Source organism: Apodemus sylvaticus, chromosome 15 (genome assembly GCF_947179515.1).
Source record: "Apodemus sylvaticus chromosome 15, mApoSyl1.1, whole genome shotgun sequence".
Taxonomy (NCBI): Eukaryota; Metazoa; Chordata; class Mammalia; order Rodentia; family Muridae; genus Apodemus; species Apodemus sylvaticus.
In genome coordinates, this window is record NC_067486.1 from 83,682,372 (window position 1) to 83,701,753 (window position 19,382).

General features: G+C 45.5%; 1 protein-coding gene across 10 annotated transcripts in view; it reads left to right on the forward strand.

Moving 5' to 3' along the window:
- Positions 1 to 19,382, forward strand: part of Med15 (mediator complex subunit 15) — a 63,386-nt gene that overhangs the window by 23,625 nt on the left and 20,379 nt on the right. For 7 of the 10 annotated variants that reach the window (XM_052158715.1, XM_052158705.1, XM_052158707.1 and 4 more), the window contains 5 exons: positions 5,098 to 5,149; positions 7,788 to 7,817; positions 10,317 to 10,529; positions 16,429 to 16,679; positions 17,685 to 17,996. In XM_052158715.1, the coding sequence (XP_052014675.1) occupies positions 5,098 to 5,149; positions 7,788 to 7,817; positions 10,317 to 10,529; positions 16,429 to 16,679; positions 17,685 to 17,996 (858 nt within the window). The remainder of the gene's footprint in view (positions 1 to 5,097; positions 5,150 to 7,787; positions 7,818 to 10,316; positions 10,530 to 16,428; positions 16,680 to 17,684; positions 17,997 to 19,382) is intronic. The other 3 variants (XM_052158710.1, XM_052158713.1, XM_052158714.1) reach the window with 1 other exon arrangement.

A 19,382-nucleotide genomic window follows, 5' to 3' on the forward strand; every position in this document is an offset into this window, starting at 1 on the left:
GTAGGTACAGATGGACTCAAAGATTCTAATTCTCTGCCCAAGCTTGTGGAGAGGAGGGAGTGACCGAGGGGTTTGTGGTCAGAGCTGACAATTTTAGCCATGTCTCTTACTGTCTTCCATCTACCAAAGCACAAGTATTCAGACGCACTTACCTCCAATGTCCTTAATACCTGTGAGCCGGACTCCTCTCTCTCTAAAGGAGGTTAAGGGAGAAAATAGAGTTGAGATCTGGGGTGATGAGCCATGTTAGTAATGGAAACTTCATAGACTCTGGCCCGCTCTGCAGGGGGGCAGGTTGGCAGTCACTGAATGAGAAGACATCAGGAGTGCAGAGCAGGACTGTAGCACACACAGTCTAGACAACAAGACTGTCTGTTTAGCTTCCTGTCCCATTTGAATATATCTTTCCTTACTCCTATTCCACTTACTTGCCCAGAGTTGAGACACTGGAAATACTCTGTGTAAGAACTGAGGAAACCCAGCCTAGGTTAGGCATGAACTACATGAAAAGATTTGTAGGTTGTTTTTTTTTTTTTTTTTTTTTTTTTTTTTGATGGTTTTGTTTGTTTGTTTGAAACAAGTCTCTACACAGCTTTGGCTGTACTGAAACTCACCATGTAGACCAGGCTACCTCTACCTCCTAAACACTGTAATCCCAGCACTCTGGGAGGCAGAGGCAGGCGGATTTCTGAGTTCGAGGCCAGCCTGTTCTACAGAGTGAGTTCCAGGACAGCCAGGGCTATACAGAGAAACCCTGTCTCGGGAAAAAAAAAAAAAGATTTCTGAGATATTATGACCCTGACTCAAAAACAAAGCAAAACTCTAAACCATGGCAAGATCCCAGTTCATACCTATTATGATGGTTATGATTTTTTTTTAAAGAAAATTTATAGCTGATAGTGATACCTGTAGTCCCTGTTACTTGGGACCTGTGGCAGGATGATAACTTTAGACAAGCAAGGTAATATTATAAGACCCCCCATTAAAAACTAAAAAAGGCAAAAGGCAGTGTTAACAAAGTATAGAGAAAGCAGAGCCCTCATCCATTGCTGGGAGGAGTGTAAAATAAATGGTGCAGCTGCTATGGAAAGCGCTATAGTGATTCCTCAAAGAATAATGGCCCACTCTTTGTATGTATTCCTAGGTATTATTTAACATAAACAAAACATGTCCATTAAAAACTTGTACTGGTATGTCTATATTATCATTGATAAAAGTCATAAGCGGAAGGATTGGAGAGATGGTGCATTGGTCTGCTCTTCCAGAGGACTAGGACTCGATTCCCAGCATCCAGATGGTAGCTCACAACATTGGTAACTCCAGTTCCAGGGCATCAGATGCCTACTTCTAGCCACCTTGGGCACTGCATGCACATGGTACACAGACATACACGCAGGCAAAATATCCATACACAAACTAAAGTAATTTTTAAAGTCCAAAATAGAGACAGCTCAAATGCCTATCAACTGATGGGTGGATAAACAGAATGTGTCCATATCCAGCAATATTGTTTGACCTCATAAAGTATGAAATGTTCATACTAACACAAAGTGAGTCTAAATAACATGATAGTCTGTATGTGAAGTAGAACAGTCACAAAGAACTGCATTTTGAACTGCATTTGGGTGGTGATGCTGCACACATTTAATCCCAGTACTTAGGAGGCAGAAGCAGGTGGATCTCTGAGTCTAAGACCAGCCTGGACTATAGAGTGAGTTCCAGGACAGTCAAAGCTACACAGAGAAACCCTGTCTCAAACAAAACAAAAGCCAACAACGGCATTTTGTGTGCATTTTGATAAGATATGTAATGGTTAGACTGATGATGAATTACTAGTTTCCTGTGGCTGGCCTAATAATGACTGCAGATCCAGAGGCTTTGGTGTGAGTCCATGGCTTTGTCTTGGGGGCTGACCTTTATTTCTCTTGTTTGTAGTTGGCTAGTTTAGTTTTGTTTCTGCTTGCATCCCTTTCCTTTCCTCCCTTTCCTTTTCTTAATAGGGTGTCACTTAGTAGTCCAGTCTTGTCTGGAGCTCGCTCTTCTGCCCTGCTTCATGCTTTTTCGTCTTGTGAACAGAACCAGGAAACAGCGTGTTTCTGACATGATGGGTAAAGCTCACCCCCCTCTGAGCTCTCCGTTGAGATTGACCTACAGAGTTGTGCGAAGGCCCTCCTCTCAGACCCGGGGTTAATGTTTCAGGAGAATGAGTGGCTCGCCTCTCCTGTCATTGGCACACAGCTTCCACCAGTGATGAGATGGGCCCTGCTGAATGCAAGCTGTGCTTGTGTCCGTATTCTTCCCACTGCCGTTTGGGGTTTTGTTTCTGGGTTTGTTGTTGTTGTTTGTTTGTTTGTTTGTTTGTTTTTCTTCTCATAGAAAAGGACCACTTTTCTTTCTCTATAATAACAACAACTTGATATTGTTTCTGTTGTGTTTTGAGTCTTTCTTTTGGTTTCATATTCTTAGGTATGAAAACTTGACATGCTTTCTGAATGCAAACCCAGTAATGTGATATGTTTGGCAAAGGCTATTTCCTGCCTGATTCTTAATACTTGATACTTTCCTGTGGTTTGGTCTACCTTTGAGTATTTCTTGTGCAGATTTTCATAACTGTATTCAGATTCCTTGAGTCTTTTACTTACAGTAGCATGTGATGCAGAGTCGTGGGCGATATTGGCATTTCCCTTCCATTCTGATGCCATACGGGAGTTCGTTCTAGGCCACTGCTGTTTGTTTGTTCTACAGGACTGAGGGGTATTTTTGAAAGTCTGTGAGGCTGACATTGTACCTGGACCTAGTACTTTGTACCTTCTGGGTATATGTACTTTGGTTCTGGCTTTTTTGTTTATAGTCTCACGATATCCCGCCTTGGGTGTAATCTGGACACATCAAAATTTGCTGATGAGCAGTGGAGGAGTAGAAATAACTCCCAGCCTCTCTTCTCAGCCATCCTGGAAGTTTTGAGGTCTTCGGAGATGAAGGAACAGAGGCTGGGAATGCTCACACCTATGGTCAGTTAGGCCACCAATGCCTACAACTGAAGGTGAGCAGTTAAGGAACAAAAGGCAGCCAAGCCTTGGGGTCAAGAGGTCAGTGAGAGTAGCTGAGGTCTCCTGTGGACCGTCTCCAAGGCAGCTCGCCAATACATAGTCCCAGCATGTTCTTAGATGCTCAGTCCTTGGGAGATGCATGAAATGCATTCTGCCTGTGACAAACCTCAGTAACTAATTGCGTTCTGTGACCTGTTCCTGTCTCCTGGTCTGCAGAGCTGAATTGGACCGTAATGGCTGTCATACTGTGGGCCAGGAGTGAGGTGCTGGGTGACTAGGCGTGGTGTGTCTATTCATCTGGCTCTAGGAATCAGTTTGGTTTTTTTTATTCTTTTGTCCCAGCCTATGTGTGGAAAAGACTTTGGGGACATGTTTCTATGCTTTGTCTATTGTGTCCTGGGTCTAAGTAAACAGAGATCATTTCTTCTAGAATCTACTCCTTCCAGTTATGTCTTTCATGGCAGTAGGAAAAAACCCCTGCCAGATTATTCTCATGATAACATGAGAAGAGAGTACCGACCTTTAACAAAAAGCACTTGCTTGACTCTAGGGTTCTCTTCCACTGGACCTTGGCAATTTCATGTCCATTCCTGATTCTTCAGCCCCAGATACCCCTTGTTTCCCATTCACCACAAGATGAGACTTTGGATACTAAGCTTCAACAGACCTCTGTGGGGCTTTTGTTGACCATTGTCTTTTCAGTCAGAAATTGATGAAACATTGGAAATGTACCCAGACCCTCTTGTTGACAGAACCTCGTCCATGTCCCTCTCTTCCAGCCGTGCCTCCTTTCTCTCTCTGCCTCGGCCCATGAGTGAGATAGTCCCCTGGCTTCTCCTCCTTACTCTGTGCTGATTCCTTTAGCTGGGAAACAGTGAGGAGCAGAGTCTACTGAAGATAGATACCAGCTGTAGACAGCCCTAAGGTTTGCTTACTCAGTCAGTCCATAGTCATCTTCTTTTTGTCATCTCGTCAGTCCCAAGATGACTGTGGAGAGCAGTCATACTGGAGAACAGTGGATACTGAGGGTGTTTCAGTACAGGGAAAGATGGATGACATGGGATTGTAAACCAAGCATCTCTGTTAGCCTCAGTATAGACTCATAGTAGTGATTTCCCTACAACACTGGAGTGAGTGTCCTTAGATGGACAGAAGACTGTCAGCAGAAGCAAGCCCCACTGGGCGGTTTCTGGAATGGGACAGCACAGAGAGAGGGCCTGTTCAGGCCATAGTCTTCTCCTGTCACATTTGAGATAGGTTTGCTCTCTCATCTGTGCACCTAACAGAGAAGATTGATTCTCAGTCATCCTGAAGTTTAGAGACCTTTGGAGAAGGAAGGACCATGTCTCTCTTTTGGAACACTCAGGCAGATTTGTGTGTACCTACCTGTCTCATCAACAGGGGAAAGGCTACCATAGTGTTGTCATAGAAAGCAAAAGCACTAACATACTAATAGTGCACGCTTGTGACCTTGGGCTGAGGCTTTGGACGCTACACATTGACTGCCTTGTAATAACAGGGTGCTGCCTGTGCCCTGGACTACTCATCACTCGACCATTCCTGCCCTTAGGGGTTAGGGGTGAGGTGGCACGGAATCAGTGACACAGACACTGGGAGAGGCTGCTGTGAGCCCCTTTAATACCCTCCACCTGCGCCCCATTGGTCTCAAGAAATTTTTGGTCTCAGGCAGTCTTCAATTAGGTCCTCCTGCAGGAGATGCCTTTGAGGCTGCATGCCCCTGGTGTTTACGTGCCTACAAGGGGGGGACTTTCTTAGCTGAAGTGTTCGTACAGTAGGGTGAAAGCCCTCTATACCCTTCTTAATTTGTGTTTCTGAGGGGGAAAATCCTTGACAGCTCCCCTATGAGAGATGGATTCCAGCGGAAGCCAATGGATGTAAGTGACTGTGGTCATCTCAGGCAGTTTCAGAGGCCAAGGCTTGAAGGATGAAACTCAGCTGGATGGCTGGGCTGTCAGGGGTGGCAAGGGAGAGTCACTTGTCTTTGCTTCTCCATTTGGAATTAAAGTGCTTCTGTTTTTACTTTTAGGATGAATATCTTTCCCTTGTGGCCCGACTCATTATCCATTTCCGAGACATTCGTAAGTAAGAGTTCTTATGTGGGGATGATTGTGGTTGCTTTGACAGGCCTGTTTTGTGGCTGTAGTAGTAATTCTTGAGGTAGGCCTCAGCACCTGAGTTGGAACATTGCATGTTTCTCTCGATGCTTCAGGATTCCCCACCTTCCTAACCCTCAAAGTGATTTAAAGTGGGCTGCTGTTCTCACTTATCCACTCCATCTCCTTTGTTAAGATTTAGCGTTTGCCTCTGGGGAGTTCTTAAGTAAGCAGTTTACCTTGTAATGGGTTTTATTTCCTAAAAGTTGGTTTTATTAATCCTAGGAAGCCCAACTGTGTGTTTCTATGAAACTGGAAGTTTTTTAAGTCAGTTCCTGAGTCCCTGTTCCCCCCCTTTGCTGAGGATTCCCTCAACTCTTGATCCCTCTGATTCAGTGGGTATTGTTGTGGTGCTGTTAGCTGGCAAGCAGTTCCCTGGCTCTTTAGATGTGAGTTGCCATAACCTCCTGGGGCAAGATTCTTGGCACACTATGTTAGGCAGAGGTAGGCCAGGGTTGGTGGACACTGAGTTCCAGTTGACAGTGCTCCTCCCTGTTGTATAAGCACTAAACAGGCTTATTTTGATGGGTCCATCCTGATTCCCGTATGGTTTGGAGACAGAATGTAGGTGGTAGTTGCTGTCACAGCGTTAGTGTCAGGCCACTGAGAGCAAAGGGGGACATTGTGAATTCCAAGGCTCAGTGATAATTATTCCACATGACCTTTTAAAAAAGGTTGTTTTTTTATTTATTAAATTATGTGTGTCTGGGGACGGTATGCGCATGTGAGTGCAGGTGTCCATGGAGCCCAGAAGCATCAGGTCCCTTGGGGCTGGAGCTACCTGCAGTTGTGAGGTGCCAGATACGGGTGTTGAGAACCAAACTCTGGTCTGCTGCTAGTGGAGTGCATTCTTAGCCAGGTGTGGCTTAGGCCTTAAGTCCCAGCACTCCAGGAAGCAGAGGCAGAGGCAGAAGCAGAAGGATTTCTGTGAGTTTGAGGCCAGCCAGAAATACACAGTGAGATCCTGTCTCAAAATAAAAAAAAAAAAGAGCCCGGCAATGGTGGCTCATACTTTTAATCTGAGCACTTGGGAGGCAGGACTTTGAGGACTCTGGCTTACAGAGTGAGTTCCAGGACAGCCAGGGCTATACATAGAAACCTTGTCTCGGGAGAAAGGGAAGGAGGAAAGGAGGGAGAAAGGGAGGGAGGGAGGGAAAGAAAGAAAGAGAGAGAGAGAGAAGGAGGGAAGGAGAGAGAGGGAGAGAGAAAGAGATGGAGGCAGGGAGGGAGGGAGGGAGGGAGGGAGAGAGAGAGAGAGAGAGAGAGAGAGAGAGAGAGAGAGAGAGAGAGAGAGAGAGAAACACTTAAACACTGTCGTAGTCCATGTCTACTGCTCTGATAAACACATGACTAAAAGTATTTTGGGGAGGAGAGCATTATTCTGTCTTACAGGTCCAGCTAACATCATCACTTGAGAACATCAGGGCAGGAACTAAAGCAGAAGCCATAGATGAATCCTACTTTCTGGCTGGCTCTCATGACTCGCTCAGCCTGATGTCCACTGTCTTAAAGCACTCAGGACCACCAGCTCAGGGTGGCACTGTGCACAGTGAAGTGGACCCTTCCACATCAATCAAGAAAATGGCATTGCTGGTTTGCCCACAGGCCAATCTAGTTGGGGGCATTTTCCCAATTGAGGTTCCTTCTCACAAAACAAAACAAAATGACTGTAGCTTGTGTGTCAAGTTGACATAAAACTAGCCAGCACCTAACCCTAACTCTAACCCTAACCCTAACCTTAACCCTAACCCAACCCTAACTTAACCCCAACCCTAACCCTAACCCTAACCCTAAACTAACCCTAACCCAACCCTAACCCTAAACTAACCCTAACCCTAACCCAACCCTAACCCTAACCCTAAACTAACCCTAACCCTAACCCTAACCCTGTCTCTCCAGCCCAATTCCACACTAAGTTTTTACCAGAATGGCCAGCAAGAACTTAGGGGAGGAGAAAGACTTAAGAATCTATAGAACAGTTAGTTGGACCTCCTGGCATGGATTTCCACGCCCAGCTCTTTAGGATGGTGGCCTGAGGTACACACAGCCCACAGGCTCATGTGGAGGGACTAAGTAGGAGGCTCTGGACCACCATTGTTTGGGTCCTCCTTCTGGGAGACAAGGTTCCCAGCCTCACCTAGAAAATGAGATAACATCACAATAGAGTGGCCTAAAAGTGGAGGTGTTTGAGTTCTCAGAGCTGCGCTTTTAGACCCAGCATGGGCTCCTATCACTGATTCAGGATCTGAGTCCTGGAAGAAAGGAGCAGCTGAGTCTCCAAGCTCACCCAACTGAGATGGACCCCAAGTTTCTTTGCCCACTCTGCCTCCAGACTCCTTTGTATGCAGCAGTGCTGGGATAGGTCTCTCCTCTCTAGTTATTAGGGTACCAGTAGCTCCTTGAGATTGAGGCTCTAGATTCTGTTGGCCTTGATCTATATAAGGTCAGCTTAGTTTTAGCAAGTGACCTCTGGTCAGGTACCTGCAGAACTGACCTACCCAGGGAAAATATGTATTCGTGCAAAACTGTTTACATTGGATTTTGTGTTTGTGTTTCTCTGTAGATAACAAGAAATCCCAAGCTTCTGTCAGTGGTAAGTCTTCCTTTTGAAATACAGTTCCAACCCCCAGTATGGTGTGGCAGAAATGAGATAGTGCATGCCTTGTGTGCATGGTCAGCCACTTACTGGACAGGAACATTCAAACATCTCAGGTGAAGTGGCACTGATGAGCTGTTTCCCAGCCTCTGCTCCACCCTTTGGTTTCTTGCGGGCTGAAGTCAACCCAGTGCTTTTCCATCCTGTTTTATTTAGAAGGCTTTGCTGCATTACCTAGGAGGACCACTGTGGCGTAGTGTAATAACCCATAGTAATCTGTCACAGATGACAGCTGTGAGAGTTCACTTTCTCTATTTCTGGCTTTGGGGAAGGAGGGCGTATGTTTTGAGACAGATTCTCTCTATGTATCCCTGGCTGTGCTGAAACTCTACGTTGATCAGGCTGGCCTCAAATCAATAGAGATCTATCTCCTATGCCTCCCAGGTGCTGGGACAAAAGATGTGTACCACTATAGCCGACTGTATTCACTTTCTTTTTGTTGTTTTGGTTTTTCTGTGTAGCCCTGACTGTCCTGGAACTCACCCTGTAGTCCAGATTGGCCTTGAACTCAAGATGCACCTGCCTCTTCCTTCTGAGTCCTGGGATTAAAGGCATGCATCACCATTACCCAATATTTTCACTTTCTTAAGTTGCAAAATTGTTTGAGTTCAGATTTTTTTTGGCTTTTTGGTTTTTTTCAAGACAGGATTTCTCTGTGTAGCCCTGCCTGTCCTGGAACTCACTCTGTAGACCAGGCTGGCCTCAAACTCAGAAATCTGCCTGCCTCTGCCTCCCAAGTGCTGGGATTAAAGGTGTGTGCCACCACCACCCAGCGAGTTCAGAAATTTTAATTTCAAGATTTATCATATAAGGGAAATTGTGTCCATTGAATTGAACCCTGGGCTTTGCTTTCTGAGCTGCCATCATGGAGTTTGCCGATCCACTCTGGCCAGCTGATCTTCAGCCTGTCAGAAAGGGTATGAGTTTCTGCAGGAGAGTGCTGTCTATCGTGTGCAGGGTACTGCAGAATCACCATCACCACCACCACCAACAAAAAAGTAGCATCATAGATTGTATGGCTGTGTGGCCTACCCTAGGCCTGGAGCTGTAAGTGCCTAAGCCTAAATAGCTCCCCAGCCCAGGGCTGGTCAAGTGCATAGAGCCTGGAGAATGCCTGGCCTCTGTGGTGTTGAAGCATGGGCTCACTGGGCACGACCCACTTCTATGGCCAGATGACCAGCCAGGTGATAGCTGCCTGTATTTGCTGTGAGTGTAGACGGCTGTGATGATGGCATCTGACTCCTGGTCCTTGGTTGTGGCATGGCTCACTGAACTACAACTTCTGTTCTGAGGCTTAGTGGGCATGGCTGTGCCCCTTAGCACTCTGTGGAGCCTTACCACATTCCTGCTCCTGGCCAGTGTTGAAGTGCTCTGTAGGCTTAGATTTTCAAAACCTACTTTAATAAGGGTTCTTAAATACTTCAGCCTTCCTTCTAGCCCACTGACCAAAGGTAGAAGAGAAAGATGGTTTATAGGACAAAGGGAATGTGACCCTGTTTAGAAGTAGTTCTCTGGGACAGTATCAGTCTTCGTTGTCAGGATATGAGCAGTCCAGTCCAGAACATCAAGTACGAATCAGTGGTGCTAGTCCAAGCCAGTCGGCAAGTACCTCACACAAATCAGTAGCAACGACTCAATCCAGAAGAAAACACAAGGCTCAGCCAAATTGGCAGGGTCCATGGAGTGGCAAGAAGCAGCTGGAATGCCACAAGAAGTTCTCTATTAAGTCACGACAAGCAAAGATCAGTGAAGACCAGCAAAGCATTGCAAGGCGAACCAATGCAAGAGCCCATTCATTGTCTATTGGGTGATACTTATAAACATCATGTGTACTCTCAAGTGTCTGCTTCAGCAAAACAGCCTCTCATAAGACAGTTTCCAGAAAAGCACCACATGATACAACTGAGTCTCTAAAGAAACCAGAAATTTCTGCTTCAGTGCTGTTCTATAGAGAGCCAGCTGCAAAAATGCTGCATTGAGCCTGCTTGTGCTCCCCTAGGGAGTGTCTGCCTTTGCCCTCTGCTTCTCTAATCTAGCCACTTGTTCCTGCCTCCTGTGAGGAAGGGCCTCATACTTGCTGTCTTTGGAAGGCCGTTATGGGCTTCCTGGAGGCGATCTGGACAGAGGAGAAGAGTCTGGTTGCTGGTTGACCTTGAGTGCAGCTGTGCACATCACAGGGCTCCATTGTAATCCACATTAGGACGCTGACACAGGCTGGCTGAGGCATGGAGTATGCTCTCTGGTTCTCAGCCTCAAACTCAAAGGTTTCCAGACATTTGGGAAACTTCAGGCCTCTGGCTCCTACTTGTTTGGGAATTTAAATGGGTCAAGCACATAAAGGGGAGGGGGTCCCCTATGTCCTGGGAGCCATTTACCTGTGCGATTACTCAGTTTGGGTTCCTTTCCTCAAGACACTGTGCCCTTGTGTTCCCACAGACCCCATGAATGCACTGCAGAGCCTTACTGGTGGACCCACCCCAGGAGCAGCTGGGATTGGCATGCCTCCTCGGGGCCCAGGACAGTCCCTGGGTGGGATGGGTGGCCTTGGCGCTATGGGACAACCACTGCCCCTCTCCGGGCAGCCACCCCCTGGAACCTCTGGAATGGCCCCTCATGGCATGGCTGTGGTGTCTACAGCAACTCCACAGAGTGAGTACTACAGCCCTTGGCCAGTGTCACTGTGTGCTAGTCTTGTGCTCGCCGTGGTAACAGGAAGTGCCCAGGAGCACAGATAGCTCTGTTGTGGACAGCAGGTATCCAGGGATGCGCTAAGCCCTCTCTAAGTTCAGAGGAGTGCCGACCTGCCTGCTAGCCAGGGCAGTGAGTGATGCTCAGGAGAGACTTGGTCATTTGAAAACTTGCGGGTTTTTTCTTTACTTGGGATTGTTTTGGTTTTGGTTTTTAGAGACAGGGTTTCTCTGTAGCACTGGCTGAACTGAAACTGTAGACCAGGCTGGTCTTGGCACAGAGGTCTGCCTGTCTTTGCCTCCCAAGTGCTGGAATAAAGGTGTTTGCCATCACCATCAGCAAGGTGTGTTTTATCAGTAAAATAGGAACTATTTGTTAAGGTTCGTGGACAGAAATCAGTGGGCACTCTATGCCCCAGGGTGTGTCTTGAGGTTGTGGTATCTGCGGCTACATTTATCCCATGGTCAGTCTTGGCTGTGCGCTGCAGATGTTCATTCCTCTATTGGCTCTCTGTCTCGAAGGAGGTGCTTCGCCCTCTTCACTTGTCCCCAAGCTTTTGGCTACTTTGTTTTTTCTTTCACCCTTTGCCACCCCTCTTTTCCAGCCCTAACACTAGGTAAGAGAGAAAGAAGGGTAGAGGTGAGGGAGAGGAGAGAGGAGTCCCAGAGTAAAGTCAGGGGTAGGAAAGGTGCCAACTTAGACTACTTCCTGCTGATTGGGGGCAAGTTTGATCTTCATCATCAGGAGACCAGCCAGCCACCCGTGCAGCTCTAGCATGCACGTAGCATCTGAAAAGGCCCCCGGATTCCAAACATCATATGCTTGAAAAAACTAGCTGCAGCTGGCAAACTCGTACCTCCACTAGAGCACAGGCAAACTGCAGTCAGCTGCTGTGGACAGTCTGACGCAGCCCCACAGCCCACAGCTGGGATCAGAATGAAAACATATTCCTATAATATTTCTGTGTTTTTTAAAGAAACCAAAATACTCATTACCTGCCCTGATTTCTGCATGCAGGTGTCCTGGCTGGAACTTAGGTTATAGTTATCTACATTGGTGAGGTTTTTGTTTGTTTGTTTGTGGCAAAGTCTCACTATATAATTGTGGGTGGCCTAGAACTTGCCATGTAAAATCAGGTTGGCCTTAAACTTGCTCAGTGCTGCTGCCTCTGCCTCCTGAGTGCCAGCTCTTTTTCTCAGTGGGAGAATGCTTTTGAATGTTTGGTTTGGAGTGCTTATGTGATTTGGCTTTTTTTTCCCCTGTGATTTTCTTTTTTTTTTTTTCTTTTCTTTTCTTTCTTTCTTTCTTTTTTTTTTTTTTTATTGGTGATTTGTCTTGTAATCCACTCCTAAGAATTTGTTTTAAATAAATGATTTCCCAGACATTCAGCGGAGTGGTTATGGTGTCCTGACCATTTCCTTTCTCCAATTTGACCTTGGCCCACATGCCCGTCAGCTTCCAGGGCTGGTCTCTTGGCCGTTCTCCTCCACCTCTGCACCCCGTAGCACTCCTGATAGCTGCTTTCCCTTTCTGCCCTTGACCCTTTCCTCCTATATTGACCTGATGTAGGTGCCAGTGGCCTCCTGATCTGTCTTCCTTATGCCTTCTGCAAACACTTCTGTGTATTTAGCCAAGTTCAAGTCTTCAACCAGTGTCACTAAAAGGTCAGAGCCTGGGTCAGGGATTGTGCCAGAAATAGAGACTGCTGCTCAGCTCACTGTTAGAAAACCCCTAAAATCATCAGGGCCCTGGGGTCAGTCTCCAGTACTGTGGAGGGGAAGGTAAATTTGGAAAATAAAGTATTAGTAAGAAGAACTTACTACTAAGCCCAGTGACCTGAGTTTAATCCCCAGAGACCACATTTTGGAGAGCACTGTCTTCTATAAATTGTCCTTTGACCTTTACGTGTGTGCCACTATATGCATGTGTCCCCCATTAAATAAATATAAATTTAAAAAGTATATTAACAATTATATTTAATAAGTTGAAAATTATTCATAAAACAATAGAAATAATTTATAAACTTCAAAGCAATAGGAAAAAACAAAGTAAGAAACAAAGCAACAAACAAACAGCATATAAAGTTCAGTACAATTATCCAGACAGACCCTTGGGATTCAAAAAAGCAGAGTCTGGAAGGATGGTTCAGCAGTTAAAAGCATGTACTGCTCTTGCGGAGACACAAGTTCTGTGCCTTGGCTCACAACTCCCTATAACTCCAGTTCCGGGGCTCTAATGCCTCTGGCTTGTGCAGACACTTGCATTCCTGTATAACCTACACCCCATGCACACACAATTAAAAATAAATCTTTAAAACAAAACAGAAAGGCAGAAGCCTAGCAAAATGGGAGAGAATGGCTTGGGATGTAGCTCAGTGGTAAGCTTGCCTGTCTAGTGTGCATGTCCTGCCTTTTCAACTTACAGAGGAGGGCAGAGGAGAAAAGGAAAGGCTGGGTTGGAAATACAAGTAATCATACTGAAATGGACTTAGCTTGCTCTCTTTTTAAATGTGTGTGTGTGTGTGTGTGTGTGTGTGTGTGTGTGTGTGTGTGTGTGTATACATATACATGTGTATGTTCATAGAGACCAGAAGAGATCATTGGACTCCCTGAAACTGGAGTTACCGGCTGTTGTGAGCTGGCCGTAGCAGGTGCTGGGAACTGATTCTGAGTCTCTGGGTGAGCAGCTGAGCTCTCTTAACTGCTAAGCCATCTCTCCATCCCCAAGTTTTTCTATAAAAAATGAAAATAGATTTATAAATTATTTCTATTGTTTTATAAATAATTTTCAACTTATTACATATAATTAAAAATGCCAAGCTTGTTAATATACTTTTTAAACTTTTTACATTTACATGCATACAGTGGCACACACGTAAAGGTCAAAGGACAACTTATAGAAGACAGTTCTCTCCAAAATGTGGGTTCTGGGGATTAAACTCAGGTCATCAGGCTGAGTAGTGAGTTCTATTACATTTTAAGAGATCTGCCTGTAGTGTAAGACCCAGAAAAGTATGAAAAAAGATGGTAAAGATGTATTAGATAATTACCTAAGTCCTATAGGTAATTGCTAATTAAGTAGACAAAAATTGGTTCATTAGAAAATATGTTTACATGTTTTAGTGTTTTGCCTGCATGTATATTTGTGTACCATATATGTACCACCTACTGCCTGTGAAAGACTGTAGATGACGTCAGATCTTCTTCAACTGGTGGATTGACAGTTGTGAGCTGCCACAACTGAACTATGTCCTTTACACAAGCAGCACATGTTCTTAACTACCGAGCCATTTGTTAGAAAAGATTTGGATGATGTAATAAATAACTTAATTAAAGTACAGGATGAATAAATGTTTATAAATATAACCATTAAATAATCCTTGGTAATTTCAGAGTATTGTTGTCCACATGTTTTCTGAGTGTCAGAGTTAGAAGTCTGAAACACAGAAAGATAAATTGGAAGAGTTCTCAAACCTACCAACAGTGGCTAAAAGAAATTGTGACAGCAGTGTTAGTAATGGAGAGACAGTCATTCATGTATTTCAGATGAGAATGTAAGTAAAATAGTTCTTTGAAAATGAAGCCTGTGGGAGCTGAAGGGATGGCTCAGTGGTTAAAGCCCTTATTGCTTTTGCAGAGGACCTGGGTCTAGTTCCCAGCACCTATATGGTGGCTCATAACTATCATAACTCTGGGTCTAAGGGACCTCTTCTACCTGTGAGCACTGCACATGATGTTTACAGACATACATGCAAGGAGACAATTCATACATATACAGTAAAAAGTTAATAAACCATTAAAAGTTAGGCATACAGGGACTAGAAACCTGGCTCAGCAGGCAGGAGTGCTTCCTATTTTTTCAGAGGACCTGGATTTAGTTACTAGGCAGTCACATTGGATGGCTCATTTACAACTCTAAATTCAGGGAATCTAGTAGTCTTTTCTGGCATCAGCGGGCACCTATGCATATGTGGCATACATGAATACAGATAACACAGACTTACACACATATAAAAATGAAGCCTATAGCTCAACTGCTACACTTTTGGGGGCACTTATCACAGAAGGATGAACTTTTAGATGACAACTCCATGTGCAAACCTTCATAGTTTTATTTATAATAGCCTGAGTCTGTTGTCTCCTCAGATCTTGCACCATGTCAGTAGTCATGCTAGGAGGTACCCATACTGTGATAAACCGGCAAATCGAGGGGCTGTACTCCTGATGCCACTGACACCGCACCTGGTTACCAGAAACTCATATGGATGGGTCAATGGCAGTCACCAAGAGTTCATACTAGCCTCTTTTAAAAATTACATTTTTTGCTGGGCAGTTGTGGTTGCATAGCTTTACTCTGAGTACTTGAGAGGCATAGGCAGGTGGATCTCCATGAGTGTGAGGCCAGCCTGGTCTACAGATCAAGTTCCAGGTAGCCAGGACTACAGTGAAATTCTGTCTCAAAAAACATTTTTTAAGCTGGGCGGTGGTGGCGCACACTTGTAATCCCAGCACTCTGGGAGGCAGAGGCAGGCGGATCTCTGAGTTCGAGGCCAGCCTGGTCTACAGAGTGAGTTCCAGGACATCCAGGGCTATACAGAGAAACCCTGTCTTGAAAAAACCAAATCCAAAAAACAAAAACAAAAACAAAAAACATTTATATATATATATATATATATATATATATATATATAAATATACATACACACATGTGTATGTGTGTATACATATATATATAAACATATGTGTGTGTATATATGTGTATATATACACATATTTATATACATACACATATATATGTTTTTTTTGAGACAAGGTTTCAGTGTCTGTGTGTTTGCGTGTGTGTATAATTTTCTATTTTTTTTTTCAGGCAAGGCTAAGCTAGCCCTTCTTGGGCTTATCCAACAGGTGGGAAAGGTAGATCCTAGCTTAGGAGGAAAGCCTCTCAGATGGATTCTTGATTCTATAGCACATTTTTTAAAATTATATTCATTATTTTGGGAAAGAGTATATATGCTACAGGGTGTGTGAGAAGGTCAGAATAAAACTTGTGGGCATTGATATTCCTTCCGGAGATCTTAGGTGAGGTGCCGAGGGGAGGTCAGGGGATATTGTAACTATTGAGTGTCTTACAGTAATGGTGGCTGAACCCATCCAGATCTGGTTGTTATCTTGTAAGTTTAAACAGTGTTATCACTGAGCTAAGTGTACAAAAGATTTCTGCTATTTTTCCTATTAGCTTTATTGAATACAGTTCTTATAGTTCATTCATTCAAAACTCACCTTACTATTAAGGGCTTTTTGTATGTTCTTACGTTTACAACTGCCATCCTAATCAATTCTAGAACATTGTCATCACAGCGTCCATGCTTGAGGAAGCATGGAAGTAGCCCAAATGTTTATCAGCTGATGAATGAATAGACCAAATATGGGATATAATAGCATGTTATTTAGCAATAAAAGTGCCAATGAAGCTAGTACCCTTCCACAATCTGAGTGTACTTCATAGATGCTATCCAAGCAAAAGAAGTGCACACATGCTCTCTGATGCTCTTGTGTGCAGTGCTCAGATAGCCGTACCCTTAGATAATAGTACAGGACTGCTTTCCAGAGGCCAGATAGCTTTGGTCTATCCAAAAGACTCACTTGGCCCTTTTCTGTTTGATTATTAGAGAGTAATTCATGATGCTAAATTCCATAATCAGCACAAATGCCACTTCCTACTTGTCTTGTCTCCTTCTAGTACTGTGTTTAGCCGCCAGAGATAGCTTTGTCAGTAGGCAGTGGCTGTTGCTGCCTCCCTTGTCATGTCACTCTGGGACACCTGCAGGGTGGCAGAGCCTAAGTCTGGATGCCTTCTCCAGCTCAGCTGCAGCTCCAGCAAGTGGCATTGCAGCAACAGCAGCAGCAGCAGCAACAGCAGCAATTCCAGCAGCAGCAGGCAGCACTGCAGCAGCAGCAACAGCAGCAACAGCAGCAGCAGCAACAGCAGTTCCAGGCACAACAGAATGCCATGCAGCAACAGTTCCAAGCAGTAGTGCAGCAGCAGCAGCTCCAGCAGCAGCAGCAGCAGCAGCACCTGATTAAGTTGCATCATCAAAGTCAGCAACAACAGGTACCAAATTCTCTTGTCACTGTACTGGGCCTTAGTCCTCTAGTCGCTGAGCCTGGGAACAAGTGTCACCCAAGGTATTAGGTGCAAGGTTAAGCTAGCCCTCCTCCTTGGGCTTCCCCACAGGTGGACACGGTAAATCCTAGCATAGCAGGAAGGGCTCTCAGGTGGGCTCTTGATTCTGTAGTGCAGAGACTCTGTGTAGCAGGTCTATAAACAGTACCTAGAGGCTAACAGGATAAAGAAGGGAGGCAAACACTCTAAGACTCGGGAGGAGTGCTTGAGTTGGGCTCCTGGCACATTCTTTTGAGGACACATACAACTCTTCTTTTGTTTCTTATTTGGTGTCAGAATCAAAATTGTTAGTAGGCCAGTGGTATGTCACACTTAAAGTGCTGCTTGTCAGAAGTTGTTTGATCCTCCTATGTTTGCAAGCAGAATCTAGACATGTTCACATCTATTTTTCCAGCAAGTGTTGATTGAAGGGGAAAAACCTAGGGAAACTTCCTCTGTCTTTTGGCCTCCCCCCCTTTGGAATCTCCTTTTCCCATGCTAACCTTGATCTTGCATGTATTCCTTATAGTCCATCCTCATGAGGGTCATTCTCTGACCATTGCTGGCTACTCCAGTAGCTAAAGAGCCTTTCTGTAGAGGTACAAGCATCTGCAGTCACCAGAACTTCAGGCCTACTGGCTGTGAATGTGTGTCTGTTCTTCATTACCTTTTCCTGGACCCTCCTTGAACCTGTTTCACTTGAATTATCCTAGGTGTGAACCAGCCTTTAGTGTCCAGGGCACAAGACAAATTTGATTTGTTCGCGGTGTTTAGAAAACAGCTATTGTTGGTCTAGCGGACTCTGAGTCCTGAATTTGCCTAGTCCCCTCCCAATGTGAGAGGCCATCCAGCCAGTGTCCACAGAGGATGTGCTTACTTCACATCCCGGGCTTCGTGGGCTCAAGGCTAGCACCCCAGGGGTGGAAATGGTCACTGTTATTCTTTTGTCTTTAGATACAACAGCAGCAACTGCAGAGGATGGCACAGTTGCAGCTGCAGCAACAGCAACAGCAGCAACAGCAGCAGGCTTTGCAGGCCCAGCCCCCAATGCAGCAGCCCCAGCCTCCCCCTTCTCAGGCCCTACCCCAGCAGCTGTCACAGATGCATCATCCACAGCATCACCAGCCACCACCTCAGGCTCAGCAGTCCCCCGCTGCTCAGAACCAACCCCAACTCCCACCACAGTCACAGAGCCAGCCTTTGGTGTCACAAGCACAAGCCCTCCCTGGACCGATGCTGTATGCTGCCCAACAGCAGCTGAAATTTGTGAGTACCCAAAGCCTATGGCGTAGCAGACGCATGTTGTAAGGTGGTGTGTAAGGTTGGCAGTGTCCTAGGCACTTTGGATGTAGGTAGCGTGTCCTTTGTGCACTGGCCCCAGGCATTCTTTCCTGTGCGGTCTGTGTAGCTCCATAGCACAGTAGGTGAGGAGCATGTGTCCTAGAGCTGTCTCCACACACCAGGGCTGGCACAGCGTCTAAACTTACACGACTGCTGCATGTCTGCTACACACAGGTAGGTTAAGAGGTAAGCTCACCATGTAGGAGGATATGCTGCGTCCACCAGCTAATCCATGGGTTTCTTTTTCTGTTGGTACCAGGGGATGACCCTGGGAACTTCATGCAAACTAAACATGTGGTCTACTATGATCTCCAGTCCCAGCCCTTTTAGCCTCATCATTACTACATTTCTGAAACAGATATTCATATAAAACTATTTCCTGCCTCATTGTGCATCTTGATTAAAGTATCAACATATTTACAGGGAATGGAATATTGCCACCAAGCCTAGTTACAATGAAAAGAAACAATTTGAGCATCTTTTCTGCTCCCAGGGTTTTTGTGGTCTTTTCTACCTGTGATACGTTAAGAGACGTGGGGACAGGGACCTCACCTGAGCAGAAAGTCAGGGTGAGAAAGGGTTGGCTGGGAGGTTGTGGGTTACAGGAGCAGTCACTGTTATCCAGAACCAGCCTACTGGGACCAGAACCCTTGTGTGCTCCCTGGCAGACTGTCCACTAGTATTGGATCTGGTAGCTTGGAGATAGATAAGAAGTTCCCAATGTGGATCTGGCCAAGGCCTGCCCTGTCCCTGTAGTGGTGTCTCCACATGGTACTCCCATAGTGGTGTGCGTTTCTTCTGTCTTCCATCACCCAAGGTCATCTTTCCAGCTAAGCCATCTGCTAGCTGGCCAGCCTGCTTCCTTCATGGAGTCTGGGCTCTCAGGACATGTACAGACTGAGCAGGCAGGCTGTGTGCTCAGCTTTGGAGTTGTTGCTTAGCTCGTGATTGCAGTTGGTGTGCATGGGAGAGCTGTCTTCTTTCTTGCCAGGACTGAAGGAGGTGGGGCTTGGCTGATAGGCTTATGTATGACCCTTTGTGATCAGGCACAGCTTACGGTGGCATTACAGTCCCATCCCCCATCCAAGAGGAAGCTTCTTGTTTTAAAAAAAGTTTCTTTTCTTTTTTTCTTTTGGTTGGGGGAGGAGAGCTGTGTGTGTGTCACAATTCGAAGGTAGAGTTTAGAGGACAACTTTTCAAGAGTCAGTTCTCTCCTGCCACATGGGTCTTTGGGCTCAAGACCTCAGGCTTGGTGGCAGGCACCTTTACCCACTCACCTATCTCAGCAGCTCTGTCAGTTCCATTCTTAAA